At 41.6% G+C, this 15,898-nt stretch overlaps 1 protein-coding gene across 6 annotated transcripts in view; it reads right to left on the reverse strand.

Moving 5' to 3' along the window:
- LOC116819258 (uncharacterized) overlaps positions 1 to 15,898 on the reverse strand; it is a 104,958-nt gene that overhangs the window by 43,756 nt on the left and 45,304 nt on the right. For all 6 annotated transcript variants that reach the window (XM_075065612.1, XM_075065629.1, XM_075065623.1 and 3 more), the window contains one exon: positions 14,949 to 15,031. In XM_075065612.1, coding sequence (XP_074921713.1) covers positions 14,949 to 15,031 — 83 coding nt within the window. The remainder of the gene's footprint in view (positions 1 to 14,948; positions 15,032 to 15,898) is intronic.

Here is a 15,898-nt window from a genome sequence, read left to right on the forward strand (position 1 = left end):
CAATCCAGTCACACTTTGATTTTCACGAACCTAGATTACCATTTGCAGGGTAACCCCAACATGATCTCAGTCCCAAATTCCTCCCCCGCCTCCATGTGTGTTCTGCACTGTCCAGCCCTCTCCTAGATATTTTGGGTCTGTGGCCCCTGTAAGGGGATCAATATACAATAGTTTGCTACTTTAAATAGAGTAGCAAACTACCCAATCCACAACACTGGATTAGTTTTGATCAAAGATAAAACAAATTTAACTAGAAAAAGAAAGATTTTAAGACAGCACAATTAAAAGGCATTAAAGTCAAGAGAAATAAAGATAAAACACTTTCTACTGCTAAAACTTAAACTAGACTTGGTTCAAGGTGATATCCCTTATCATCTGTTCCCAGTAACATTGTTAGCCAAATTTTCAGGCAAAGGATCTGCTTGCAACTGAACACTAAAGATTTCTTCTGATTAGTAAATCTGTTACTTTGTAGCACCACTTTAGTGGCAAGTCAGGGCCATTCTGTGATCAAAGATTTGCAACATTTCTCCACTGCATGTCTCTCCAGCATCCAGCTCCTCCAGTATGCATCAGATAGAACAGCTGTAGCTTCTCACCCTGCCAGCTAACCTGCTTCAAAACTACCTCTGCACCTTCCCTGCACCTCTCCAACATCACCTGGGAGCACCTCTCTTCTCCTTCCTCATGCCCCCATCTCCTCACATGTGGCACTTATGTTCCATCAGCCTCTGCTCCAGGGATCTTTGTTTCTTCTTCAACTCTGCTCCTCTTTTCCTCAAGTCCTACATCATCTTTATTCCTAGCTCTCAGATAATCCTCTGCTGAAATCTCCCCTTTGCCCACTTCCTTGTTTGTGCTGTTTCTAACTCATTAAAATAACTTTTTAAAAAGTTCAGAAATGGAAGGGCTAAGCTGTGGAAACCTTATATAAATAGCTGGTTAACACTTTCAAAAGTGCTTAAAGTATAAGTCCTATTCTCTAAAGTGATTTAGGCAGTTGCCTCACTGACTTTTAATAAGATTTAGGCTCTTAAGAGTCTAAGTCTGTCATAAACAGATGGTTACGGGTTAATGTCTCTTTTACCTGTAAAGGGTTAAGAAGCTCAGTAAACCCTGGCTGGACACACTGACAGAAGGACATAGGGGGACAAAGAGACTTCAAAATGCGTGGTGAGAGAATCTTTGTGTTGTGCATTTTTTTGTTTGTCGTTGCGTGCTTCGGGAACTGAGAGGACTAACTCCATTCAGAGCTTCCGCCCACTTTCTGATTTCAGTCTATTTCATGTTACAATGTAATAATAGCCAAGGCAAGGCGGATTAGTCTTATGGTTATTGTTTTCTCAACCTTGTATAAGGTTTCTTTTTGCTGGAAGGATTCTTTACCCTCTGTTGCTGATACTTTGATCTAAGGCTGGGGTGGGTGTCCCCTCCTGGTCTGAATTGAATCGTACCCTGTAAAGCATTTCCATCTGATTTTACAGAAGACAATTTTTTTTACCTTTTCTTAATTAAAAGCTCTTTTTTACGAATGATGATTTATTCCCTTGTTTAAGATCCAAAGGATTGGTCTGAACTCACTAGGGGATTGGTGGGGGGGAAAAAGAGGGGGAAGGTTATTCCTCTTGTTTTAAGATCCAGGAGTTTGGATCGGGTGAAGCTCCTCAAGCGCAAACCCAGGGAGGGAGTCTGGGGGGAAAAAGGAGGGGATGGTTAATTTCTCCTTGTGTTTAAGATCCAAGGGTTTGGATCGTGTCCCAGGGGAAAGGTTTGGGAAAATAGAAAGTGTGCCAGACACTAAATTCTGGCTGGTGGCAGTGTACCAGATTTAAGCTAGTAATTAAGCTTAAAAGTGTTCATGCAGGTCCCCTCTTTTTGTACTCTAAAGTTCAAAGTGGGGAAAAAATCTTGACAAAGTCACTTTTGAAAATTTTATCCATTATGTCAGTTTTTCTCCTATATTGCCTGTCACATTTTTAGCAAAAGAGATCAGAAGAAGACTACTGCCAGATCCATTTTACAGTTTATTCAGATGGTCAGATTTTTTTTTTATCAGGAACTTTCAGATTGCTGGACTGAGCAAAGTGCCGGGAGTTTTTCCTTAGATAATATCTGTTTTGTCTTGAAGCATAAAATGAATAGCCAGTTTTTAAAAACAATCTCTGATAGAAACAAGAAGAAAACAACAATTTATTCATCTTTATCAAATATGCTGTTGCCACTTCAAGGTTTAAGCAGAAAGACTTCCCACTGTTTAAATCCTTGCAAGTGTAACAGCCTGGCTGCTTATCTTGGTAACAGTCCTGCTCCCTCACTGGGTGCACTATTCATTGCTCCATTCTGGAACCTGTTTGTTGCCTTGTAATGTAATGCACAGCTACTTTCAGCATTAACTATAGAACCATTCCATTTATATAATTCACTGACCTTTCACTTTATAGGGCTTGGTTTCAAGTCACTAGTCAAACCGTTTTTAGCTGAAGCATGTGTTTGGATTGCAGTATATGAACTCTCTTACAAGCCATCTGCACCAGACAACCAGACACACAATAGTCTTTCCTGGAACAGTACTCAGTGCTTGAATGGCTGGAAGTTATCAGGTCTGACTTGTGAGCACTGCAGAACTGAAGAGGCTCTCAGCCTTTTTTCACCACTCACTAGATTTGTATGTCCCTGTATGGTGCCCTTTTTAGAATTACTTAGACTCAGGAAGCAGTGACCTTGAAAAAGAAGCAGACTATTGAGAAAGTCATAACTTATACAGAGTGGTTTTCGTCTCCTGTTTTACTTGTGTGTGTGAATTTGCAGTCATGTTGCATGTAGTAATGGGGCATGCTGTTTAAGAAACAAAGTTTTCAAAAACAGCATGTTGTTCTTCAATCTCAGTCCTAGCAGACAACTATTTATAAAGCTCATCAAACCAAATGGCAGGTGATAATTTACGCTCAAAATAAAAACCTCTAGAACTAAGCAACAATAATTCTCTTTGACGGTGGTCTATTCAGGTTTAAGGAGAGTTTTAAATTGGGTTCCAGTTTGTGGCTTTTATTTCCACATCCCTAGAAGCAAACAAGATGATTTGAGAATGTAATATTCTCTTTCAAAAAGCTTTGAAAAGAAAACAGATTGATACACAGCTAAAATCAGCTTCAGAGCTGAAATGAATCTCTTTTGGAGGGAGGGGAGAGCTTGAGGGGATAATTGCATATCATGTGAGCAACAATTAACAGATTCCACTCCCACCCCAACTTGGTGGTATAACAGCAGAGATCTGCGTTTCTGTCTCTTGGAATGAGGACTTCTATTTAAATTTCCCATTACCATGCACACTCAAGTCAACTTTAAAAACATCACATTCTACAAACACTTAAGTAGGCTGTCATTTTTTCCCTGCCCAGCATTACTGACCATAAAAGGGAGAGCCATGATACATCACTGCAAACTGAAGATATCAACTAGCTCACCCTACCTAATTTCATACAGGAGAAATCTCCAAAAATGCCCCAGAAGGAGCTTATTCTGTTTCAGAGGTGGAGTTTGCCCCCTGACAGAATGAACTGGGGTTTGACCACCAGAATCTTCAGATCCTTTGGGATTTGACAGAGGTCTGTTGTATTAATTTAGCTGGATTGAAGGCTCAAAGGTGTTAATGTAACCCAGTCACTGTACAACATTAAACAGTTTTAAACGAAGTTCATAGTTTGGTATACAAAGATTTCAGCCTACTTATTACCAGAACAAACACACTAAAATCCAGGCCAAAGGTTAGAAATGTATTGATTGAAACACACAAGAAGAAAAGAATCAAAACAAGGCAAAGAGCACTGAAACTAACTGATTATGCAAAATAAATTTACTCAAAACCTAAGTCTCTATTTTGAGACAGTGAATATTGGCTGAAGTCTCTTATTCAATGAAACAGTCCTTCACACCAGGGAAGAAAGGGGTTAGCTCTGTTTCTTAATTCTGAGTTGGAAATGATGGTGACTTTGTTGCTTTAGGCAAAACAGACACACACAGAAGGGAGAGAAGAGATAAAATAATAAAGATGGGGGAAAGATGGCTTTTGCTGATGTTCTCAGAATACAGGGCAGCTGGTCAGTCATGGACAGATGCTTTGGGCTGACAAGTCAGTCACAACAACTGTTGCTCTGGATCTCGGCTCACATCCCCACTCAGGTAAATCATCTGGTTGTCTTGTCAGATCCCTGTCCTTCAAAGATCCTTCTCCGGCTCAGCAGAGCTGGATGGGCTGTCTCATCCGATTGTGCGGGTGTCATGCAGTATTGTTGATTTCAGGATCAGATGAAGAGCCGAGAGAGAGGGGACAGAAGGAAGATGTGAGTAGGAGCAGGACAGAAAGAAGCACACGAGGAAGGGGAAGACAAAACAAAATCTCGCATATATCAGGTTAGGATCCTCATTCATGCAACAATGATGGCCAAATATCCCCACTGGAGTATCAAAGTCTGATATCGTGGCAACAATCCTGACACAGCTGTGGTGATGGTAAAAATTTCCCCATTTTTCCTCCAAAGTCTGTTTATAAGGGCCCCAGAAGGGCAGTGGGTGGAATAATCCATCCTCTCGTTATTTTGGTTCATTGATTCGTAGACTCATAGATTTTAAGGTCAGAAGGGATCATTATGATCATATAGTCTGACCTCCTGCACAATGCAGGCCACACAATCTCACCCATCCACTTCTATAACAAACCCCTAACCTACGTCTGAGTTACTGAAGTCCTCAAATTTGTGGTTTGAAGACTCAAGCTGCAGAGAATCCTCCAGCAAGTGACCCGTGCCTCATGCTGCAGAGGAAGGCGAAAAACCTCCTGGGCTTCTGCCAATCTGCTCTGGAGGAAAATTCCTTCCCGACCCCAAATATGGCGATCAGTTAAACCCTGAGCACGTGGGCAAGACTCACCAGCCAGCACTCAGGAAAGAATCCTCTGTAGTAACTTAGATCCTATCCCATCTAACATCCCATCACAGACCACTGGGCATACTTACCTGCTGATGATCAAAGATCAATTGCCAAATTAATTGCCAAAATTAGGCTTAATTGAAGAGCACACTATGTGCTGTTTAGGAAAGACAGAAAAAGCAAAGGATGGTGGAAGTAGTCATGATGAGGTTAACTGTAAAGAAATAAGAAGTGTGGAATGGATAAGACAGAGTCTATCTGGGCAAAAAATCACATTGGGACAAGAAAGCTACTAGAGCCTCCCCTGAAAAGTGCTTGAGTGTGCTACAAGACCGCCGGGATCTGATTTGGATATGATAGAGACCTCTTTAATGTTTTAATGAAGTAAAACACTAATGGAATTGTGTGATCATATGGAAGACTTAACTTCCCTAGAATCAGACTGGAGGACAGTGCTAGTAACAAAACGAGCTCAGATTTTCTGGATGTGCTAGCTATGAATTCTTCACCAGAGTAGTGAAGAACACAAGAGGGGATGCCAATTTTAGATTAGGTTTTGATAGTAGTGAACCTCAACAGAAAAAGAATGTTGTAAGGGACACCTTAGTTCGAAGGTGATTCATGAGCTATTCAGTTCAAACTAGATGGAAGGATAAACAAAAATAAGATCATGGACAGGTTTTGATTTCAAAAGGGCTAACTTTAAAGAATTAAGGAAATTAGTTAGGAAATGAATTGGACTGAAAGAACTCGGGATCTAAGGTGGAGGAGGCCTGGAATTACTTTCAAGTCAAAGCTGCAGAAACTTTCAGAAGCCTGCATCCCAAAGAAGGGGAAAAAATCATAGGCAGGAGTTATAGATCCAAGCTGGATGAGCAAGCATCTCAGAGCGGCGATTAAGAAAAAGCAGAAAGCCATAGGAGTGGAGAATAGCAGGATAAGAAAGCTACCTATTTGAGTCAGAACATGTAGGAATGAAGTGAGAAAGGCTATAAGCCATGTAGAGTTGACTTTGCAAAGGGAAAAATAACATAGTAAAAGGTTCATAGCTCTATAAATTTAAGAAGAAAACACAGGAAAGAAGAAGTGGGACCGCTAAACCAACCTGAGATGAATGGAGGTTAAGGATATCTAGGCATAAGGGGCCCCAATCCCCTAATTCCCCATGTGGAACCGTGTCAAATGCCTTACTGAAATCGAGGTAAATTAGATCCACTGCATTTCCTTTGTCTAAAAAAATCTGTTACCTTCTCAAAGAAGGAGATCAGGTTGGTTTGGCACAATCTACCTTTTGTAAAACCATGTTGTATTTGTCCCAATTACCATTGACCTCAATGTCCTTAACTACTTTCTCCTTCAAAAATTTTTCCAAGACCTTACATACTACAGATGTCAAACTAACAGGCCTATAGTTACTCGGATCACTTTTTTCCCCCCTTTCTTAAAATATAGGAACTATGTTAGCAATTCTCCAGTCGTACGGTACAACCCTGAGTTTACTGATTCATTAAAAATTCTTGCTAATGGGCTTGCAATTTCATGTGCCAGTTCCTTTAATATTCTTGGATGAAGATTATCTGGGCCCTCTGATTTTGTCCCATTAAGCTGTTCGAGTTTGGCTTCTACCTCAGATGTGGTAATATCTACCTCCATATCCTCATTCCCATTTGTCATCCTTCCATTATCCCTAAGCTCCTCATTAGCCTTATTAAAGACTGAGGCAAAGTATTTATTTAGATATTGGGCCATGCCTAGATTATCCTTAACCTCCATTCCATCCTCAGTGTTTAGCGGTCCCACTTCTTTTTCTTTGTTTTCTTCGGTACCTGTCATGCTGGAAGAGGTTATCTAGTGAGTTCTCGGGATCAGTTTTGGGCGCAATCTTATGTTAACTTTTTATTACTGACCTTGCACAAAAAAGTTGGATAGTGCTAATACGTTTGCAATGGACACATAGCTGGGAGTATTGTAACACAGGAGACCGGTATTCATTACAGGAAGGTTACTGGATGACGTATGTAATATCCTGGAGACCAGTATAGTAATAGTAATGGATGCAATATTAATAGTTGAAAGTGTCAAAGGGTCATGCATTTAGGATGTTAATAGCAAGATTATATATAAATTCGGGGACACATCCAGTTGGACTAACAGGGAGATAGGACTTCAGCTTTGTGATTGCAGGAAGCTGACTATGAACCGCCATAGTTGATAATGGCGGCGTTTAAAAAAAAGCTAATCAGTTTAGAGGTTGCATCGGGCGAAGGTTTTCCACAAAGCTAGGAGGTGTTCAGTCCCGTATACAGGCGCTGGTGAGACCTCCGTCCAATCGACGGGGCAGAATCTCGTGAATGGCAAGGAGGTTAGCTGAGTTCGTCCGAGCTGGTATAGGATGAATTCAGAAACTGGAACGGGTTCAGGCCGGCGCTGACTAGGAGATCTGTCTTATAAGAGGAGCGCTCCAAGGTTGCTGTTTAGTGTGCGCTCTACATAAAGATGGTTGAGCGGGATATGATTGCCTGTTATTAATATACCAGAGAGGATTAATGTTAGAGGAGGGATTATTTAGAGCTGTAAACAGTTGGACACAAGACACCAATGGATATAAACGGGACACTAGGAAGTTTAGACTTGAAATGAGAAAAAGTTTCTAACCATTAGAGGGTGAAGTTCTGGAACAGCCTTCCGAGGGGAGTAGTGGGGATAGAGCAGTATCAGGCTTTAAGATCTACGCTTGATTAAAGCTTTATGGAGGAGATGATCTGATGGAAGATAGAACCTGTACTCCAGTCATGACTACTATTCCACTATGTTTCTGTTATCCCTATAATATCCAGTTTCATTTCCTGCACCAGTAGCTTTAGTTCCTTCATTTTGTTACCTAGGCTCCTCGCATTAGTGTACATCTTAATTTTTGCCCTTTGGCTTCACTGACATTCTTTACCTGGTTAGGCACAGACATTCTACCACCAGTATCACCTATTAGACTGGTATCTACACTACCCTTCCTCCTTATGTCCACTCTTCTGCCCACGGCTGTATCCTATCTTACTTTGTTTTCTTACCACTCAATGTTAAATTCTGGCGTGGAGATTACCTGAAAATCTCTCAACCATCTCCCCCAAATTCCTAGATTAAAGCTGTCTTAATCAGTTGTGCCAGCCTCCATCCTAGAAGTCTATTTCCCTCCTTACTCAGATGAAGTCCATCCCAAGAGAACAGTCCTCTGTCCATGAATGCTTCCCAGTGGCCACACCAATTCTGGTTCATTGATTTCCGACTCTCAGCTCCTCTTGTTTATCAGTTACAATCTTAACACAATCCTTCAGTGGTATTAGTAGACCCCTTCTGTTTAAAGAAGTTCATTCACATCTTTTCTTAACCAGTTTCATACAATGGCTCACTGGGACAATTCATGAAATTTTACTCACTTTTCACGAAGTAGGCTAACAAATATAGGAAGCCTGCTACACCACAATTATTACAACAGGTCCTATGGATCTTCTCCATCTACAGGACTTCTTGCCCCTTTTTCAAGAATTGGGCAGCATTTCCCCTTTCGGGCAGCTGCCCTTAGATCCCCACTCTGAGAGGAGGGTGATACCAGTCAGCTCTGTGTTCTTGGAGAACCAGGGTGCAGTATCCAGCCTGTCTGACACATAAAAGACACCCCCCGCCCCCACTAGTCTCTGTTTGAACCAAAACCGATCAGAGAAAAGGCTTGCAGAAAGCAGTGAAGGGCATTGGGAGACACACCTAGATCCCTCCTGACAAGGAGAATAAGATTAAGAAATCTCTGTTAGCTTACAGAATGGAAAACAGAGACAACTCCTCTAGCCTCATATGCATGAAAGATGGGACAGGGAGACTTCTCTATTAGCATACAGAATGGAGAACAGAGAACCACACTGAACTCTGGGACCAGAAAAGCAGGGAACAACTGCATCATGGGGGATCTCTGCTCTAAATGTTGATGAACCTACGCCTGCCCACACCCAGCTCAACAGTTATCAGACCAATTCTAGAAATAAATCCTTGATTGATATCCAAAATACTGAAGCAGCCTACTTGAAAGCTAGAAGCCTCTGTTGATAGGCTGAGCCTTAGTCAGTGGGCGGGGCTATCAAGCAGGTCGGGGCTTTATAAAGCAGTGCGCAAGCAACCAGGGAGCTTAGCGACCAGGGGCTGCTAACAGGGAGTTTCGCAAGGGAGTGTGGAAGGGGAGCAGGAAGGGGACAAAGGCCTCTTGCCGTTATTTTTGTTTTACAACCTATAAACTAAACTACAGCCAAAACTTCTCGCTTTAAATAACCCCTTCATTAACTAGGACACAATGCAGGCAGAAGCCCAGCAGCAGAGTGGGGGCTATCCAGTTTATTGCGTTGAGTGTGGCATGTATGATTAACTGCCCTGTGGGCGGGTGGCATATGTGTGCAAGTGGTGCAAGGAGCTCCTGGCCCTCAGAGACCGCGTACGGGCTTTGGAGGACAGGGTGACGGAACTGGAGGAGCTAAGGGAGGCACAGAGGTATGTTGATGAGGCTTTCCGGGACACTGTAGAATTGTCCCACCTCCGGTCAGACAGCCCCTGCACTGTTGAGGATGCTGAAAGGCCCAGGCAAGCAGAGCAGTCTATGGGAGCAGAGGGAAACCTTCCCATAGTTGGGACCCTCCTTCCAGATGGTGTTGGGGTAGCCTCTCGCACTGAGGTTACCTCTCCGGGGAAGGGAACTCCAGCTACTAGGAAAAGGCAGGTGTTGGTAATGGGAGATTTTGAATCATTATAAACACTAGATAGCTTGGTTTTTGATGACTGGGAAGAATCGTATGGTGACTTGCCTTCCTGGGTGCAAAGGTTGCGGATCTTCGAGGCATCTAGACAGACTTATGCGAGTGCTGGGAGGAGCGGGTGGCCGTGTGTACATGTAGGTACCAATGACATAGGGAAGAGTAGGAGAGACATCCTGGAGGTCAAATTTAGGCTGGTAGGGAGGACTGAAATACCAGGACCTCTATGGTGGCATCTCAGAAATGCTCCCCAGTTCAGGCGCGGCGGCCAGGTAGGCAGGCAGAGCTTCAGAGTCTCAATGCATGGATGAGATGATGGTGTACAGAGAGGGGTTTAGATTAATTAGAAACTGGGGAAACTTTGGAAGGGGAGAGCCTATACAGGAGAAGATGGGCTCACCTAAACCAAAGTGGAACCAGACTGCTGGCACTAAACATTAAAGGTTGTAAGTGCAGTTTTTTAAACTAGGAGATAGGGGAAAGCGACTGCTCAGAGGAGCATGTGGATTGGACAGAGGCTTCTCTTAGAGGAGAGTCTATTGAAGAGATTCTCTAGGTTATAGTCAAGAACAATAGGATGGAAGAGGATAATGTAAGGCCAGATCAGATACTGAGAAACATTCAATAAAAGGAATCTGACACATCAGAAAGGGCAGACATTAAACACGCGACAAGTTTTTAAAGTGCTTGTACACAAATGCTAGAAGTCTAAAAATAAGATGGAGTGAACTAGAGGCCTCATGATAAGGAGGATTATTGATATATATGGATCACAGAAACCTGGTGACTGAGGACAAATCAATGGGACACAATCATTCTGGGATACAAATATATCGGAAGGACAGAACAGGTTGGCAGGGGTCGGGGAGTGGCACTATATGTGAAAGAAAATGTAGACTGAAATGAAAGTAAAATCTTAAGTGAATCCACAATGTTCCACTAGAATCTCTATGGATAGAAATTTCATGCTCTATAAGAATATAAATTAGGGACTATTATCGCCACCTGACCAGGACAGTGATAGTGGTGATGATATTTTAAGGGAAATTAGAGAAGAGCTATCAAAAATTAAGAACTAATAATAGTGGGGGGATTTCAATTATCTCCATATTGACTGGGAACATGGTCACCATCAAGCGACAAATGTTCGAGACAATTTCTCGATACTTTAAATGGAATCTTGCTTCAGGCAAGCATGGAACGTGGTATACCACAAGGGGAGGCAGCAACTCTAGATTTAGTCCTGAGTTTGGAGCGCAGAGCTATCCAACGAGGAATAAATAACAGGACCACTTGGAAATAGTGAACCTAATTATGAATACATTTACATGCCCATTTGTGGTGTGAAATGAACATATCTCAACGGGCCCAACACTGTGGCATTTTATCTTCTAACAGAGGGCGAAGGTTGCTTTAGTGTCAAAATAGGGGGTTTAGTTTTAAACAGAAAGAGAAAGATATACAGTGACGCGTATAGTAGTGATTGCAATGCTGCATGGGCGTTTTTAAGACGACCATAATACTGAGGCCCAAACTTAAATGTACTATCCCCAAATTAAAAACAGTAAAGTAACTAAAAAGAGCCACCGTGGACTTTACACCTATGTACATAAGCAACTAAGAGACAAAAGATCCATTAAAACCTGTGAAGCAATCCTACGAAGTAAATAGAAAAGGCTACAACACTGCCAAATTAGTGTTATAAATGTAATATTGAAAAGTCAAAAGAGGAGTTTGAAGAATGGTAGCCTCAAAACTCAAGAAGGTAATAACTAAAGTTTAATTTTTAAGTACATTCAGAAGCAGAAGCCTCTGTAAAAGACCAATGGGACCGCTCATATGATAGAACAGAAAAGGATGCTGCTTAAACCGAATAAGTACATTGTGATGGAAAGAGGATGCTAAATGAATCTTTGCTTCAGTTTTTTCTTCAGCTGAGGACGTTGGGATATTCGCCACCTGAGTCATCCTGTGTAGGCTGGCAAACTGAGGAACTGTCCATGAGATTGAAGTGTACTTTGATGGAGATTATTTTTGTTGATTAATTGATAAATGTAACATTACAAGTCACCGGGACCAATGCATTCACCAAGGGTTCTGACAAACTCAAATGTAGATTGCGGAACTATTAATAGTGGTTTTAAACCTATCCTTTAAATTCGGCTTCTATACTCTAACGACTGGAAGATAGCTATATTTAGCATATTAAAAAGGCTCTGAGGTGTCCTGCAATTACAGATCAGTTAAGTCTAAGATCAGACCTGTGAGCTTGTGGCATAGTTAGTCTAAAACTAATTGAGTATTAGAACTCAAATAATTGCAGTATCATTTGCATAGAAGACTATAATTGTTGGGTCAAAATGTCAAACATGGGTTCTCTAAAGGGACAATGCTATTACTATTACTGTAGAGTCGTCTAGTTAAAAGTGGACAAGTATCTGGAATATGGATCAGAACCGAAGTTTGCTCTGCAACATGGGATCAAGCTGACCGGGAATGCTACTATAGATCTCGGACGAGTTTACAGGCTCCCAAAGCATAGTGTATGATAAAGAGATAGGTTCTTTTATGGGATTGAGAACTGGTTAAAAACAGGGAAAACAAAGGGTAGGAATTAATGTATAAGTTTCTAGAATGAGAGGGTGGTAACTAGTGCTATTCCCCAAGGGTCAGTCCTATGGACCAATCCTATTGAACTTATTCATAAATGTATCCTGAGAGTTAAGCAGTATAACAGTGCTGTCGTGGCAAAGTTTTCAAGATGGGATACTAACTCCTCAAGATAGCTAGATCAAAGCAGACTGTAGAAGAACTTCAAAAAATCCTCACAAAACTAAGTATGGCAACAAAATGGCAATGACATTTAATGAGTGCGAATAATGTAAAGTAATGCACATTGGATAAAAAACCCCAACGATACATACAATATGATGGGGGCTATTAGCTACAAGCGAGTCTGAAAAAGATCTTGGCGTCATCGTGGATAGTTCTCTGTAAGATGTTCCCGGCAGCGTGCAGAGGCGGTCAAGAAAAGCAAACAGGATGTTAGGAATCATTTAAAAAGGGAATAGAGAATAAGACAGATATGTATTATTGCCTACTATAATCTTATGGTATGCCACATCTTGAATACTGTTGTTTCAGATGTGGTCGCCTATCTCAAAAAAGCGTTATACTGGCACTAGAAAAGGTTCAGAGAAGGGCAACTAAAATGATTAGGTTGGAGAGGGTCCATATGAGGAGAGACAAAGAGGCTAGGACTTTCAGCTTGGAAAGAGGAGACTAAGGGGGGATTGATAAAGGAATCTAAAATTATGATGTGGAGAAAGTGGATAAGAAAAAAGTTATTACTTATTCCCATAACATCAAACTTAGGGTCACCAAATGAAATTAATAGGCAGCAGGTTTAAAACAAATAAAAGGAAGCTCTTCTTCACACAGCGCACAGTCAACTTGTGGAACTCCTTACCTGAGGAGGTTGTGAAGCCTAGAACTGTAGCAGCATTTAAAAGAGAACTGGATAAATTCATGGAGGTTAAGTCCATTAATGGCTATTAGCCACGATGGGTAAGGAATGGTGTCCCTAGACTCTATTTGTTTGTCAGAGGGTGGAGATGGATGACAGGATAGAGATCACTTGATCATTACCTGTTAGGTTCACTCCCTCTGGGCACTTGGCATTGGCCACTGTCGGTAGACAGGATACTGGGCTAGATGGACCTTTGGTCTGACCCATTACGGCCGTTCTTATGTTCTTCTTATGTTACGTAATTGTATTGTGAGCTCCCTGGAAGAAAACACCACCCACAGCCAAGGGTATCAGCTCCTATTGTCTAGCCTAAAGAAAACTCTCAAGTCATCAGTTTACCCATAAACAAATCTAGTGTTCTCCCTTGAACCACTGTTGTTTCTCTACAAAAAACCCCACCTATGTTCAAGTAAGTGTTCTGATGCATGGACCCAAAACTCTGCATCAATTCCACTGGGACGCCATCTCCTGATTGATCGTGCTCGGGGCTCTGCCTGTCTCCAGCACTCAGGACCCTGAGCTACCACATCACTTGAGAACCACGACCAGTTCAAGCCTCCCTCTCTCTGTTTTCTTTTCTACCTCAGGTATTAACCTTTAATAATGGAACTGTTATGTTTGTTTAGCCCTCTTTGTGTAATTATCACTGTTACTCAATAAATATCTTTTATGGTTAAGCTGGTTGCTTCTCTCTCTCTCTCTCTAAACTTTACTCCTTTGTGTTTTTAGCTTCCCCATTTACTCTGCAGAAATGCTTATTTTACCTAAGCTATAGATCTCTGTAGCGTCCAAAAATACTGTGGGATTTGCTCATCAAGTGGGTTACTACCTGTTCAATTGTAATGTGAAAGTGAGGATAGGGTCGTGCTGAATCTGTGGCATATAAGGGTGGCAGCTTGAACGTGCTGCTTGACTCAGCCTATTGAGTACAGGGACATATAAGGGGGTAAGAGTGAGAGTGCTGATTGACCCAATCTAGTCAGACTTGCTCTGTTTGTGTGTGTGTGTGTGTATGTGTTCGCTCATCTAATTCTGGGGCTGGAGGAACCCAGCCCTGGGAGACCTAGGTCCTGCAGGATAGCTCCATTGGGAGGGGACTTGCAGAAGGGAGGTGCTCCATATGAACACACAAGTGACACAAGCAGTACATTAATAGAATTACAGAACCCCCCTCTCCCCAGAAAAGTAACTCTAATAAATGAGCATACCCCAAAGGAATGGGCACATCTGGTAACAAGGGACCAGTATGAAGGGGGCTCCATGCAAATGCAGGCTGAATGCACTTTTTAATACATTTATCAGTAGTTATCAGGGAACACTTATGTTACCCGAGCCTCACTTTTGCAATCTCTACACAGATGGACCCTGATCTATGGAGTGTCCTCCACAGAATCTGTAATGGGGAAATATGGTGCCACAAAGGTCAATACAGGAAGAAGGATATCCACATGTTGATCCTGGGGGGAAAGTTCCCCCAAAGAGATGCCGTTAGGACTTCTTATTGGCTAGGGCTTCTGATGACACAGCTACTAGGAAAGAAATTAGGAACAAGTGCAAAGAAAAAGGCAACCCATAACGGAATAACGGTTAGGGTCTCTTCTTAGCAAAGAGTAAAGCAATAAGAAAATTAGCTTATCCTAACTTCAGCCATAATAAAAATAAGTCATTTACTTCTCCTTGCAGTTGCCATGTGCACTAGTACTTACCTATCATAGAAATCATCCATTTTAGGACTATGGAAATCTTCTACATCAAAGAAATTTTTACTAGTTTTGTCCAGTTTATAAGCCTATTGAAAGAAAAAAATGTAGCTATTGATAGATCATCATCAACAAATAAAAGTCTAATACAACAATCAGTGATATTTTGGGAGATGTGAGCAAGTTTGTATGGGCTGGGAAGCTAAGAGAATTAGGATTTCAAAAATCATTATTGGTTTTGATGTATTTATTTGGGGAAGTGGATGGCTCGAGGAATTAGTCACAGGAAATTGGGCCAGTTTAGATTGCCAGTCAAGGCTGTCTTTAGGCATATGCAGCATAAGCGGTTGCACAGGGCACCTGAAAATTTGGGGTACCACTGGGTCTTAATGTCTACCCTCCCGACTCTTCTGATCCCTGTTTTGACCCTTCCTGAAGGCTCCCACAGATAGCTGCTGCAGCCTGGTGACTCTTACTCTGGAGGGGATCTAGTAACTTAAAAGTGAAAAAGCCTTCCAGCCTGCCAGACCTATTAGCACAACATTGAACTGTTAAAGAGCCATTCAAGTGGTAATAAAGCCATTTAATAGGCATTTGCCAACTTCCAGGTATATACTGTCAGTTTCTGAATTTACTGACAAAAACAGTTGTGCATTAATGTAATATTTACTCAGAACATGTTAGTCTACAGGACCTTCGTTTAAAATTTGCTTTAAAAATATTTCATTAGTGAGTTGGTGAAGATTAGAAAATCACATCTCTGCAAAATCCTTGCATAGATTTTTAGATGCACAATCATCTTCAGCCTTAAATGCTTGGATCTTCAGACATATAGTTTTTTAAATAAATCATTCAAAAGACCACTCTTATCTAAAATACACATTTTAATTTTAGGTTTCAGAGTAGCAGCTGTGTTAAGAACAGGAGTACTTGTGGCACCTTAGAGACAGACCAAC

Source organism: Chelonoidis abingdonii, chromosome 1, assembly GCF_003597395.2.
Source record: "Chelonoidis abingdonii isolate Lonesome George chromosome 1, CheloAbing_2.0, whole genome shotgun sequence".
In the NCBI taxonomy this organism is placed as follows: domain Eukaryota; kingdom Metazoa; phylum Chordata; order Testudines; family Testudinidae; genus Chelonoidis; species Chelonoidis abingdonii.